The sequence below is a fragment of the Sycon ciliatum genome, chromosome 1 (genome assembly GCF_964019385.1).
Source record: "Sycon ciliatum chromosome 1, ocSycCili1.1, whole genome shotgun sequence".
NCBI lineage: Eukaryota > Metazoa > Porifera > Calcarea > Leucosolenida > Sycettidae > Sycon > Sycon ciliatum.
Window position 1 is genome coordinate 81,761,381 of NC_088643.1, and position 15,236 is coordinate 81,776,616.

The following is a 15,236-nucleotide window of genomic DNA, read 5'->3' on the forward strand; positions in this document are numbered from 1 at the left end:
TGTACATGTACACATTGAGAACATCACACACATACCAACACACCAACTCACCCATCAACCCGTCCTTTCTCAGTTTCAACCAACGACCCCTCCCCAGTCCCCCTCTGACCTGCGTGAAACAAATAGCAAGCATGCGTTTTTAAAATCAATGGCGTGTAGCCTCGTTCTATCGTCAATATGCTGCTGTAGTAGCTCACGCTGTACGCCATCGTAAATTCGTAACCCCACCCCTGCGCGATTTATTGTCTTCCTTACTTGCTAGATTGATTTTATAATTGTGGACTGATTTGAATCATAATAATTTATTATTATTATTATCTTTCTTATTGGCCATGGGCCGTCGATCGTGGAAATACAGAATACATGTAATAAGAATAATACATTTTTGAAGAGACCTTGTACTGTTGTGTACTGTTGTAGCAGCCAAGGAGGGCGGGGCGGAGGATTTCGGGGCAGACGATAGGGCTGCTTTTCTGTCCTTGTTCAGTCTTTGAGAGAGAGCTATTTCCCATACGTTCTTTTCCCATACGTCCCATACGTTCTTTTTCTACTACATGTACATGTACATGACTTGAACTACCGTATTACATGGTATTATGACTTATTGTGTAGGTCCCTGCAAAAGTACAAAAATTGCACTGGCGAAATTAGTTAGTAATATTGGCATTTTCTGAAGCGCTTGGAGCACACTTCCACCGTCATCATGGTCATGTCAGTGGGTGTTCGCGAAAAAGCCAAATACGGTGAAGCGCAGAGTGCACTAGCACTGTACTGCGCGACAGCTACACACCGGCGATACGAGACTAGTTTGGAACATGGTTTTGATGGGTGGGGGGTCGTTGCCAAGGGATGAGTGGATTAGAATCCCTGGCCTAGGAAGGATCCTGCCATGCCAGAGCTAGACTGGAGACTCGCAAAACTGCCAACAAGACAACAGCAAAATTAGTTCATGTCCTAGCCTGGGCGCATGGCGGAAAGAAGTCTCCTTCAATAACATCGCCTATCAAGTAAGTAGTTCTTTGTTCGGGAGCAGTCATCCGTGTTGTCGTGTTCTTATCGCGATCATGCAAGAGCTGTTGTGCTATTCAGGCATTCATAGCCTAGGGAGTTGACATTGTTTGTGTGCACGCTTCCCAGAGCAATACATAATCATTAATTTTAGCACTTCGTTAGCATGTATGTCGGAAAGGGTGCTGGTATACTCCGTTCTCATTTTTTTGTAAGCCAACGCAGCTCAAACCGTGCAGTGCGAATGACAATGCAGCGGAGTAGGTCTACCGCGAGATTGAGAGTGCGCTAGTGCCTCGCCACACGGGTACGGACCTAGGCTAGTGGTGACACGTCGTGTGGGCCTCATTGAGTCGCCACTCGATGAAGCCTTGAAGTTGAAGGGTGAAGTCTCGGAAGAGTGGCCAGGTCACCTTGCACTTCCCCTTCGGTCTTCGAGACGCAGCGCGCGAGGCCCACGCAAAATGAGCTACATAATAATTATGTAGCTGCAGCTAGAGCTAGAGAGCGCAGCACCACGCCACCAGGACACAGTACGAGTCAGTAGTGACCCCACTCCCGAGCGCCCTGGCCTTGGTGACTCAGGTGCTAGCCCGTGTGACCTTATTAGTTGCGCTCGACCGTAGACGAGTCTACGCTTTCCTTTCATTGAGTCGATGATTGACTGAAAACAAGGACGTGCGGTGCTAGGCAAAGCTGACGGTGCTCTACGGCTACGCTAGGGCACTGCAATACAGTACTCGAAAAGTATCAATACATAAACGAAGTATAAATAATACAGAAATCACAAGTTATTCCTCAGTACCGGACTTTCGTCCCAACTGATTATTGTTGTCTGCAAGACTAGTATAATAATTGCCATAATTCTGGTGTTTAGACTCGCGTTTGGAGCGGCACATCACCATGCATCGGCCAGCGTTGCACATAATTGTTATGACTGCCGCAGCAGCAGCAGCAGCAGCAGTCAGCTGCGTAGTGGCTGAACACAGGGTAAGCAATAACGGGATCTCACAGGCGTTCACTCAGTGGACAGTAGTGACTGATTTACAGAATGGGGCATGTGAGTCTTGTACGTGTGCCATTACCTCGTCATGCTTTCAATGTCCCGGAGAAGTACTGTATGCATTGCTTGACCAGCATGCAAGGCATGTCATGCTGTAACACTAACGAGTAGATTTGGCAAGGAAATAAAAACTTTATGCCTTGGTTGACAAAATGTAGCCATCAAGTTGCCTAGACAGCCTAATTTTGACACGAATCTATTTTCAAAGCAAAAATAATCTCACATGAAGTCAGAACCTGTGTATGTGTGTGTGGGAGGGGGGGGGGGGGGGGGGTAGCAAAATGGCCTGACAACTGTGAGGCGTAATAGTTACCTGTGTGCAGTCTGTCCTAGCCTTTTCTTCTCATTCTTCTATTCTCTATCAATACTTCTCTTTCCACATCAACTCCAGCTTCACGAAGCAATGTCACAAAAAGAACATGGAATGTTTTTCAGCGGTGAAGAAGGTACAGCCACTGTGGTGTTTTCAATTTGTAGACTGTCAGTGTGTCTGTTACACTCGAGACTATCTCCTTTACTCCTTTGTCTGTTCCACGTTACATGGTAGAAAAATGCACTGAATCGGAATTCAAATACAACGGGTGGGAGTCAACTGTAACGTGATGATTCTTATTGTAAAGTATCTCGAAACACTCTAGAGCAACATACATGTACATCCTGCAAATCTAGGATAACAATGATAAAATGCAAATTGTGACCTGAGTAGTAATTATACCACTTTTTTCCAAAATGCCTGACACAACAGATGCTGAGTATGACCTAGTCACACCGACCTCAAGAGATGCAGAGGGACAATACCTATCGCACAACCTCCTGCCCGACGAGGAGCTGCTGACTCGGCGTCGAAAGCGTCGTCATGCCGACAACGACGACGAAGACAAAACGTTCATACATCTCAGTGCCTTTGGCGAAGATCACCACATGGAGCTGCGGAGAAATCGACAGATGTTCCACGAGAACTTTGCCATCAACATTCACGACCATGATGGTGACATGAGAACGTTCACGCATGCAACTGATTGCTTTCACCATGGTAACATACAGTCTCATGACGACTCAGAAATTGCAATGTCCAACTGTGATGGCGTTCTGGTAAGTACTGTAGACTAAGGGAAAACTCAACGAAGATCACTGATCATGTCTTACTAGTCGTGTGTCTTTGGAAGAAAGTACCCAGCATTGCATTGCGGCCGTTGTAATTGCTGTACTGCCACTATGTTAGAACTAATTACTTATATCACTCTCTGTTATACGACCGTATTGGTTTTTAAACAACACTTAGCACTTATTAAGGGGATCTGAAAAATCAGCTAAACGTTTTACACAAACATTACGCGTTGTGAAACTCAGAGTTGCAGTGGAGTTCTTTCTGTTTTCTACTGTCTGTGCCTATGTTCTGCCTGAGGACATAGAGCATGCATTCGTCGAACAGTGACTACTCGCTACTTGCTTATCTAAAGTTTACTTTTAGTATATAATGGTTTAGAGAAAGGAAAGAACATATGCTTATGAGTTAAGAGTAACCGTTCATCACTGTAACTAAATACTATACTGTCCACCACTGTAACTAAAATTTAATACTACAAGTATATACAGTCAGAAAGTGCAACAACTAGGCACAAAACTGACAGAGTACTAAGACATAATTATGTTCTTTCCTTTCCCTAAATTTTGTTATTGGCTCAACATCCGAGTCTATATACAATCATGTTATTGGTTTTAACTCTGGGTATTGTTGCTTTTGATCATGCAGATGGGCACTATCAGAAAGAAGCGTGAAATCTACCATGTCCACCCTCTTTCGGATTCTCTCCAATCCCATGCCACACACAACCCGGATGGGCATACCCACATTGTCCATCGTGTCCGTGAGAAGACAGCCAAGGAGCCGGGCCACAACAACAATGCTGAGCAGCTCAGGAAGCGCTCAAAGCGCCAGACATTGCCAGAAATGCCAGCACACAATGTGACTCAGCACTTCTGCCATGAAGATGGCAAGATTGAACCACCCATGAGCAGTGCTAGTGTTTTGCAGCAACGTATGTCTGTGGACATGGGTGACAGTCTGGTTCTAAACGAGTTTCAGAGACAGGCCGCTGCATCACGCGAGTTCCTTAACAACTTCATCCATGCAGCCATCATTGCAGATCACACAATGTTCGAGAAATATGATGGAGATGAAGGGTTCCTTTCTCGCTATCTGTTGACAATGTTCAACATGGTGAGTGAATGTGTTGACATCATGGCCATCATGTTCTCAACATATTTCAGTTGTCTCTGCTCGATTATGATACTGATTATGAGTGATATTATAATGATACATGCTGGCTTGATTCAGAGCACAAGCGAGCTAGCTTATGTACTAGACCAGTTGGACAGAGTAATACCCAGCCCCAACCCCCCCCCCCTCCCTCCGCCCAGCCCCCCCCCCCCCCCCCCATCCCTCCCTCCGTCCAGATCTCCCCCCCCCCCCATTTAAGTACACCCAGCGGTTTGAGTCGGACAGTTGTGTAAGATGTGTGCTCTGTGCGGTTGAGAATGTGCCGTGTGATTGACCCGTTGGCCCTGAGCAGTGAAAATCCCCCCCCCCCCCTCCCACATCACAGGCAGACATCAATAACGGAGGATATCTTTTTTGTATGAAATCCAGGTCAATCTCATCTACCAACCTGAAAAGTCAACATATGCCGTGTATGTTGTGCTTATCAATCTCAGAATCCTTACTACAAGACAGGTAAGAAGATAGACATACTTGGTAAACTTTGCTTTCTGCTCAATTTGCTAGGTGTTATACTCGTCAATAATAAGTATTGTTCTTTGTGCATAAGCAGTATTCAATCTTCATCGCCTTTATCATCCATTGGTAACTTGTATCTATGTATGTACAGCGCTGTCGAGTTGTGTTATTTTGGAGTACGTCTGGGCATTTTGACTGTACGGTCGTATTGTACTGTACTGTGTGCATATGTGTGTATGCGGGTATGTGCGTGTATTTGTAGTGTGTGTATATGTGTGCATGCCTGTGTATGTGCATGTGTATGTGTATATATAAATTGCATGTACGTGTGTGTGTGTGTGTGTGTGTGTGTGTTAGCACTATGTCAGCACTGCTTTTTCTGCATCTTATCCCCACCCATTCCAAGCCCACTCAAGAGTTAGGGATGTCAGGAGGCATCGCCGTTTGAACGGTTCAATAGCCAATTGAGTCATATTTGCAATATTCCTCTGAATCTCTCTCTTCTCTCCTCTCTCCTGGGGAGACCCACGTGACCGGTTTATGGCAGTGAGCAAGTACATGTGCAAGTTTGTGTGTTTGTGTATTTCACGAGCTTTTCGTTGAAAATTCAACAGGACGGGCGATCAAAATTCCATTTGTATTTATATTGCATTTGTATGATTATTGCATTTTTTCACAGGATAACCTTTACATCACTCAGGATTCTCGTCGGCTTCTGAAAAACTTTTGCAACTACCAGCAATCGATTAATCCCGGTATTGGGCATGCACATCGCTGGAACCATGCCTTCCTTGTCACTGGGTATGTGATGCAAAGTCGTCATCCAGCTGTACTTGAACATAATCTTATCAGTTTCAATAGCAACTCCTGGAGATATAATGTGTTCAAAACGGTGCTTGCAATCATACACTGAAAAGATCTAGCTTAGGTTTGAGCAGGGTTTCTACAATTCGAAATACTCTCCTGTGCCCTGTTGTCACTGTATGGAGAGATTCCAAAAGGCCAAGACTAAAATATGCCTTCCTATTATAGAATTACAATGTGGGCTCACAGGGGTTTTGCTAATGAAAATGTGTACGTCGATGAATATTGGCTCATGGCACATTTGCTGCTTTCTTATGAATGTTTCCTGCAGGTATGGCTTGTGCTTTGGCCAGGACACAGATTGTGGAGAATTGGGTGAGTGAACAGTCTACATGCCGTGGCCACGTGACTAACTGTTGGTAAAGCAGCACTGGCAGGCATGCAAGATCAGCATATGCACTACATTGAGTGACTGATGGACTGAGTGGTCTGCAGAGATATTTTCATCCCTTGAGCGAAATTGAGCAATGCATGCGTTCCATTTTCTTCTGCTGAACTGTCAATAAGTTGAACGCAATCACTGTAATTGTGTGTGTTGCTTGTGTTTATCAGGTCGTGCTCCGATTGAAGGTGTCTGCACACCAGATAGAGAATGTTCTGTCAACAGAGAAGGAGGTCTTAACACGGCATTCGTCTTGGCACACGAGCTCGGTCACAAGTATGTTTTGAAATGCTCCCAGAAGACTAAATTTGAAATTTCCTTCATTCCCCTTTTTCACCTGCTTTGAGTAATAATTCCTTGCTGTCATCTGCAATTTCAACAAGCTTCGTTGCTTGAAAAGCCAAAGAACATCTGTCCTGGGAGTTTCTGTTCCCTGTAACCTTGATTCGATAACATTTTGGATACATGAAGATATAGCAGAAGTAGAAAATGGTGGGGAAACTGTAATCAGTTGTTACTCTGGTGTTTAATGGCATTTGGGCCAGTCCTCGCACAACGTGGGGTGTCTTGTTTCTGGGTTGTCAAGACAACACCAACTTTGCTATGTACACCGAGATGCATAGTTTCACTCTTGAACAGTTGGCAGTGGTATGGTATCACGGTGGTATGGTAACACAGTGGTATGGTATAACAGTGGTATGGTATAACAGTGGCATGGTATCACTCAGCGGAGAATAGAGATAGCATGATATTGCCTAAACCCCCTCGGCCTAATGAGACATTTTCCTGTTCTTGTTTCTGCTTTTTTGCTGATTCCGCATTTCCCAGTGTTGGTATGTTTCACGACGGTCATCCCACGGAGGCAGGCTACTGTCCTGCTAGTGATGGCTACTTGATGAAGTCATCCACTTCCGATGCACCACGTATCTGGACGTTTTCCTCGTGTAGTGTTGCTCACTTGAGACGATATCTGAGGTAAGACTTTGATATGGTTAACCAAGTTGTGACAACTCATGATCATTCTTTTAAAACATTTTCTTATCAGAGGAATGTACTAAGAAGGTTTGAAAATGCTCAGGAATATTTCGTTACAACTTGTCCATAGTCTTTGTTGCTGGTGCGCCCTTTGCTCTTGCTATTGCCAGTATAGGTACATTGTATTGTGTATTGAATGACTCAAGATCGTGACTGTGTTCCCCTACTGTTGGCATGTTTCTCCTGTGTGCCCGGCAGGAGTGAATACTCTGCCTGCATGGATAAGGGAAATGCTGGCGCAACTATTGTCCGTACTTTGCAAAACAAGCTGAAGACGCAGTGCCGCATACCAGCTGGCCAGCTGTTTGACCGCAACGAGCAGTGCCGTGTGCAGTGGAGGCACACCAAGCATCAGTACCGTCCTGGCCACCAGTTCAAGTTCTGCGATCGCACCACGTACGGACGCGAGGACATCTGCAGGCACTTGTACTGCGACGACGGGCGGTTGGATCGTGGCTGCTGGAGCACATACACGCCTGCCATGGATGGCACAGTGTGCGGCTACAACAAGGTATACAGCCAATCTCAATCTGATGTTCCTTTCTGCAATATGCATGCCAGAATACGTATAATACACACATAATCAATGTGACGTTGCATGGGGTGCCTTAGTCTATAGAGATGTTTGTGTTGCGGATGTGTACCTCATAATGAAAAGGTACATGGCCTACATTCTCATATACTTTGATCCTACTAGAGGACAAGTACATGTACTTTGATCCTACTACTAGAGGACAAGTACATGTACTTTGAGGCAGGATAAAACGCCAGCCGAGCTGTACTGGGAAGGACTACAACACAACAAAGGCCCGAAGAATACCGTAATATTAATACCCCTGGTTTTCATGAATTTTTGTTCCTCTTTTCCAGGTCTGTTGGAGATACAAATGCGTTCCAGCTGAGAAGATGCTTGTGGAGGGCAACTATTGTCCCCCAGAGCTGCCGGCCGGAAACGTTGTAAGAGATATCCAACCATTCAATCCACCTGCGACGACCCGGCCCCAGGTACCAGCAACAGAACCACCACCAGTTCCGGTTAACGGCGGCTGGAGTTTCTATTCAGCTTTTTCCAGGTGTTCAGCCACCTGCGATGGTGGTGTGCAGTACAGACAGCGTGTTTGCAATAACCCAACGTAAGATCTTCTGATGTAAACCATCGTGATCCTGTGAAAGGTCTTAGTCTTGTAGATCACTGCCCCTTGGTGATATTCCACGAAGTAGTATTAGAAGTGTTATGTTTGGCATGATGAAGGTCGTATGATTTTACGTTCGGCTAACCTGGGATTCTTTCACATCTGAATTCGGATGTAGTTACAATTTGTTCCTGCTTTCGTTCTTTTGCATTTGCGTACAGACCTCAACATGGTGGCAGACCTTGTGAGGGCAGCGATCGCATGTACCAAGTGTGCAATGCTGATGTGAGTTCTGTAACATCGTACAAGTAGTACTGGAGGTAGTTGTAAGAATTCGCAGAACAATAGTCTTCCTTGCATTTCCCAGGTGGACTTGTAGTAGCCTAACAAACATAAATAGCACGTTTTACGGAACATATGTCTCGTTGTTCTGAGAGTGGACTGTTAGTATACATGGAATGAGAGTGGACTGTTAGTATGAATGGAATGCTGCTAATAGCATAGTCTGCCCACATTGGTATAATAATAACACATGGTACGGAGGGCATTATGGCTGATTTATGCCCTAGTGCGTAGCCCGAGGTCGTGCACCGTAGCCCAAGGGCCGCAGGCCCGCGGGCTACGGTGCACGACCGAGGGCTACGCACTAGGGCATACAATCAGCCATAATGCACGACGCACCATGTGTTTATTATAGTTCATACATGCCACGTGCCTAGTTGTAGACAAATAAGGTAAACATGGTCAAGGGAGGAGGAAGGTTCCAATCAGCTGTCATATGAATGAAGGGTCGAACAAGATCGGAAGGAGCTTTCTCCGTGGAATGATAGAACGTTTTGTGTCAGATTTACTTGCAGTTCCAGGAATATGTCTTTGCATTTTGGTGTTAGTGTTGCCTATTGGGCGGTACGGAAGTTAGCTCATTCGCTGCTGCTTTGGAGTTAACGTTGGCCGCAAACATCCTTGGCCAAGTGGCACTAGTAAATAGACTAGCTTTGAGAGTACATTGTAAGTGTTCTTATTCGGAACAATGATACTTTTTCACATACATGTACATGTACAACTGAGATTTTGTTCGCATTGCTTTCAGTTTACTTGAGGTCCATATGTACACTGGACAATCATGTAGCTAGGTACATTTGAAGTACATGTACATGTAGATGTAACTGTATATTTTGAAGGAGTTCGAGATACAATCTGATCTCTTCCAGATAGGTAACTTTGTGATGCATGTTCACCTGTCGACTTGTTCGTCTCAATTGACTTGAATTTAGTAATGCATGGTAATGACATGCTGTGTGTTATTGTCACGTTGTTATAAATTACTTCTCCTATGTCGACATTGCTAGTAAAATATAATTGTTTTGGACGATGCACGTAAGTAGTTTCGTTTTGTGTGGTGTGTGCGAGTGCATGTGGTGTCCTTAGGAATGGTCCCACGTGTTCTATGTGCGCTGGAGTGCTGCCAATTATGTACCAGGTCACTGCCCAAAAGGCATGGCTTGGTGCATATTTGGCAGTGCACCAGCGTACGTAGTACGCCTGGGGTCATTCCTAATGGGCATGGGTACGCCGTACCCGGGCATTATCGTCTGATAATGCCCTGGTACGGTGCTGCTCTGATTGGCCAAATGCTAGCAACGACTTGACAACAGGCACGTGACATGTATGAAGTCTGGTTCGGGGGGGGGGGGGGGCGAATTCTGCGCTGAATCCACAAGGCCCATGATTCAATCATTGCGTATACAGTACTGCTTGTCCTGACACTATACTCATGTGTTCTATACTCATGTGTTCTCTGTGTTGCTTTCTTGCATGCTGGATGTCTTTCCACGAATAGAAACAATGTGCCGGAGGCCTAAGTTCTCGTGAGAGTGAATGCCGGAACATTGGCTCCGGTTGGCACGAGTCTCGAAATGGTGAGTGGCTGAGTGGCTAGCGCGCATTGCATGTGAAGAAGTCAAAATGTATGATGGATGGTTATTATGAAGCAACATTCCGGTCACAATGAAATATCATGTTTATTATGGTCGTTAACGTATGCTTGCTTGAAAACAATTGAGATTACCACAAACATAGAAGTAGGTGTGCACGAAAGAACGTCAAGAGCGGAAAATGTTAACAACCTTATTCCACAGATTGAGTCATGCAACGTCATATGATACAACACTGATGAGGGTTGGCTCCGACTGTACAACACCCCTTGAAAATGTTTCCGTACTGCATTGCAAATTGAAGGGTTGAAATTGTAATGCTCTGTTATTGTCTTCCTTGATTCCTTGTTCAGCACAAAACGAGAAGGCGTGTGCGTTATACTGCGAGAATCGTAACATCGACGGCAGCGTGAGGCGTCGTTTCCGCCGCAGCTCTGCAGTCAGGGAGGGTACACTGTGTGTGAACAGTGCCGGTTATGATGGTCGTTGTATTCGGGATACCTGCATGGTAAGTGATTGTGCACATGTGTGTATAGGGGGAGGGGGTTAGCATGTTGTGTGTGTATGCGTGATTGTGTATGAATGTAGGTGTGTGTGTGTGTATGTGTGTATATGTGTGTGTGCATATATTATATATTATATGTGTGTGTGTGTATGTGTGTGTGTGTGTGTGTGTGTGTGTGTGTGTATGTGTGTGATTGTGCATGCCGAAATGTTTCAATTCCAGCACAAGCTATACACTATACACTATACAGTTATAGGATAAAAGTGTTTTAGTTGAGGCGATGTTACATCGTGTATGGATGGATGTTTTGTTTTTTCAGCGTGTTGGATGCGACAACATTATCAACTCCACTGCTGTAGTGGATGGCTGTGGTGTGTGCAATGGAAGAGGTGACAGCTGCAAGGTGTTCTCTGGTGGCATCCGCAATGCCTTCACTACTTTCGGTGAGTTCAGTCAGTTGGAGTTAACTATCACCCCAGCCAGCAGACTGTTTGGGAAAATGTTAACAAAGCTATTAAGGCAGGGATGGTGCTGCTGCTGATGATGATGTTGTCGTCGTCGTCGCCATTTTTTTGTTGTTGTTGCTGCTGCTGCTGTTGGTGTTGTTTAACAATAGTCGGACAGACGTAGTAGTGAGACTGTTTCTCTGCTCTGTTTGCACAGGTTTCCACCCAGTCCCACTCCGAGGATCAGGCAATTCCATCCTGAATGGATCATGGGACATCCAACTTAATCTGACGAATACCAACCGGGCTTCACTGATGGGTAAGAGTAGTTGTCACGTTTGTCCTAGTCAGAGTCTCAGTATCATTGTCTTTCATTATTATTATTAATTATTTTACTAGTTGGGTATGTGAACATAGTAAAAAAATAAAATAAAATGCATGCTTAGTGTGCAACCTAGTGTCTGATAAAAAGGTTCTTTGTTACTTCGAAGTACATTGTTATAATTTGCTTCTCAACCGTCGGATCAGATTGATCAGCAACATTACTTCTACGATGCTACTGTGTATGATGGCATCTGAACTTGTGTCCATGTGCTTGACTGGATAATATTTTCTGCAGTTCTGAGAGACAACGTAGCTGGCAAGCCGCAAAGAACATACTTTCTTCATGGCCCTGGAACTGCGATCCGGTCTGGCTCCTTCGCTTTCTCTGTCGCCGGAACCTTTGGCGTGTACCATAGCCAACCGAACAGAGTGCAGAAAATTGAGATCAAAGGCAAAATCAACGTCCCACTCGTCCTTGAGGTAAAGGCAACACTGCTATTGTTTGCATATCGATAATTGTCACAATTGATACCTGATGATTGCATTTAGCATGAAAAGAGCGCTGGTCAGGTATGTGCTTCAGTTCTCCCTGGCTTTTACGAACTCAAACACTAGTCATCTGGCTTTGCATCACCACAGATGATACGACTATCTTCGCCGAAAATCAACTGTCATTTTAACGTTCTTTTTGGCTCTGCAGCTGCTGTACTGGCCAACAAGGGGACCGCCAAACAATGTTATCTTCAGCTGGAAGTCACCAGTGTAAGTATTATTTTTGTGGTGTGTCTGAGTACAATACTCGCATTGTCCAGTGTACAAGTTTAATCTTCTGCAGCTTTGTGTACGGGTTTCGAAAGGCTTTTTTCACACTGAGTCAAATTGGGGACGTGACTATGAGGCATAGTATTATCTGTAACTGTCAAGATAGAGGATGTACTCGAGACCATGTATGGAACCTGACGTGGAGGAACATATCCATGGCGAGAGCGTTTGAACACTAACATAATTATAACTACTGTAAATATACAAAATTTCGGCGCTGCAAAATTTCGGCACTTCACGATTTTTGACATTTCGGCGGCGATTTATTTTCGGCGTGGGGTAGAGGGCATGATAGTGCGACAGATGCTGTGAAAAATTTCATCGGCGTTTTAATTTAGGCGTTTTGGGTCGGTGCCGAATATAGCCGAAATTAAGTAGCTGCCGAAAATTTGTATATTTACAGTATGAGGAGATCCTTTTGCTAAAAGACAAATTTCACGATTCGCGTCAGACTCAGCTGGAGGCCAAGTTTTGCGGATCCGTAGGATCAAGGCGATGTGCTTGTGCTAAAATGAGAAAAAATGACACCAGAGTGCAGGGAGCACTCCAGTACATATAATATTGTCATACATTCCGTGTTTTTTTTTTCCTCTGCGCACTCATGCCTGGCGTTGCCTTCTTGCCGTGTGTGCGTACAGTCTGCCGCCGAGCGAAAGATTCGAGTGGAAAGAAGTGCGTGATTACGGTGACTGCAGTGTGACCTGCGGCACCGGTGTGCAGCGCAAGAGAGTGCGCTGCCTAAACAAACAAACCGGCGGCTACACCAGTGACAAGAGGTGCGAAAGAGCTGGTCTGGAGAAGCCACTGGAGCATCGCGAGTGCATGAGAGCACCATGCAACACTGTCACTGTGCTACTGGAGTCGCAGCAACAGCAGGTAAGCTGGACATTCACGTCACGGGAACTTTGGTTTCAGAACGGTTTTCTGCGTGAAATACACGTGTCCTTGTGCCCTGACTGAGCAACATAAATTGGCATAGTGCTATGTAGTCTATGAAAGACATTATAAATTGCAGTCATGAAATGCAGTCATGCCTAAAGAAGAGAAACAAGGCAACCCGCCATGTGCCTCTGCCACAATGATAAAGACCATCGGATAGCTACTCGAATTCTTTCCATTTCGGTAGCATGTGTACTACCTGCAGTCACATACTGTTTGTGTTGATATGTGTGCTAAGTAGTTAAAGTAGTGCTCTGTGACCAGAAGAAAGTGCATTGTACACCATACAGTATCCTAAGCTATAACATATCCTGCATGTAACATGTTATGACGTATTGTAGTCCTGTGCAAAGCAAAGTTGATGTGTAACCAGGCTAAACTCCCGGTATTGATGTGTAACCAGGCTAAACTCCCGGTATTGATGTGTAACCAGGCTAAACTCCCGGCATTGATGTGTAACCAGGCTAAACTCCCGGTATTGATGTGTAACCAGGCTAAACTCCCGGTATTGATGTGTAACCAGGCTAAACTCCCGGTATTGATGTGTAACCAGGCTAAACTCCCGGCATTGATGTGTAACCAGGCTAAACTCCCGGTATTGATGTGTAACCAGGCTAAACTCCCGGTATTGATGTGTAACCAGGCTAAACTCCCGGTATTGCAGCCAGTTGAGTGTTTGAACTGAGGAAACCTTGCGTGTAAGTTACCAGGCTAATGTTCCGTTGCTGTGTGTGTGATCTTCTCTAGTGTAATACTTGCAGTGGACAAGTGAAGACGATGAAGTGTGTCGCGGTCAATCCCCAGGATGGCACCACCACAACCGTTGCACCTAGGCTCTGCAATCGCATGGAGCGTATGGCAATGCTAGAAGAATGCACCCAAACCAGTAAGCAAACCTGGGACATACCCGAAGACCTGAGATCTGACAACCAAACATATTGCACTTATACCTCGTTTATCAGGGCACTGCCTGTAACGTTTATCTGGGCACTGCCTGTAACGTGTATCTGTACTGGTAACTCCGAATCCCATGCATTTCGATGGAGAAAGGCCATGGATGTGGCATGTGGCATCACTATTTCGGTTATTTGCACAAAAAAAGGTGACAAAAGAGTATTATCATTTCCTGTGTAACTCACCCAAAGGGTGCCCGGTAGACCGAAGTGGCCGTAAATTCAGGGTCCTGATAATGATGTCCTGATAATGATGTCCTGATAATGATGTCCTGATAACCGAGGTATGAGTGTAAATGCCCATCAATTGACTGTGGCACGTCTTTGCATTGCTAGGATTAGTGCAGCAGAGCCCGTCGTTTGCGGCTATGCTATTTGTCTCTGTCTGACTGCTTCTCTTTTCTGTGCGTGTGTGTGTGTTTACTTAGCGTGCGAGCCACGGACACAGTACTGCCATCCCGACACCCACCCAATGTGCAAGTTTTACGAGGGAAAGCCCTGTCCGCCCGACCTCATGCAGATCTGCTCGCAGACTTGCAGCGCCTGTAACGTCATGGTGGGGAAATGATTCGCCTGTTCACAAGGTATAGGTACCACTAAATTCTGATGTATCAATTCTTCAAATCTTCAAATGTCTACTTTCTATCAAACCCATTATTCACAACGTAGTGACTAATTTTCTTAATCTGAGTATATTCATCAATTTACCATTATTTTGTAATGCGCGAACGTTTTATTCATATGATCCCAAAATTTCCTCACACAATCAAAAAATATTTTTTCATATTATCACAATTATTATGCCATCACGACGGAATTCCGTAAAATATATTCCTACACTTGACGGTATCTGCCTGCATATTGGCATGGTCTAAGAGCATGACTGGGAAATAGAGGGTACCAGGTTCAAGCTGAGCTGCTTGGAAGCGGAAGGACTTTTGGCCTGGTAGCAGAGTAACATGGATGCAGTGAGTGAGTTTACCGGGTGTTAGCGGCCGTCGTGAGTTTACCGGGTGTTAGCGGCCGTCGTGAGTTTACCGGGTGTTAGCGGCCGTCGTGAGTTTACCGGGTGTTAGCGGCCGTCGTGAGTT

General features: G+C 45.1%; 1 protein-coding gene across 2 annotated transcripts; it reads left to right on the top strand.

The window, feature by feature from the left end:
- The first annotated feature begins 992 nt into the window (after positions 1-992).
- On the top strand, positions 993-14,989 carry LOC135805845 (A disintegrin and metalloproteinase with thrombospondin motifs 18-like). 2 transcript variants are annotated; one of them, XM_065319960.1, is made up of 22 exons: positions 993-1,007; positions 1,886-1,998; positions 2,463-2,517; positions 2,817-3,163; positions 3,825-4,292; positions 4,722-4,805; positions 5,488-5,609; positions 5,944-5,987; positions 6,225-6,330; positions 6,883-7,029; positions 7,288-7,600; positions 7,960-8,222; positions 8,444-8,507; positions 10,063-10,141; positions 10,510-10,664; positions 10,981-11,104; positions 11,325-11,426; positions 11,727-11,911; positions 12,132-12,193; positions 12,892-13,129; positions 13,940-14,078; positions 14,574-14,989. In XM_065319960.1, the coding sequence occupies exons 2-22, from the start codon at positions 1,912-1,914 to the stop codon at positions 14,711-14,713; spliced, it is 3,324 nt and encodes a 1,107-aa protein (XP_065176032.1). In that variant the 5' UTR covers positions 993-1,007; positions 1,886-1,911; the 3' UTR covers positions 14,714-14,989. The 2 variants fall into 2 exon arrangements, with proteins under 2 accessions (XP_065176032.1, XP_065176031.1); XM_065319959.1 differs by lacking the exon at positions 993-1,007 and having other exon boundaries at positions 1,803-1,998.
- The last annotated feature ends 247 nt before the right edge of the window (positions 14,990-15,236 follow it).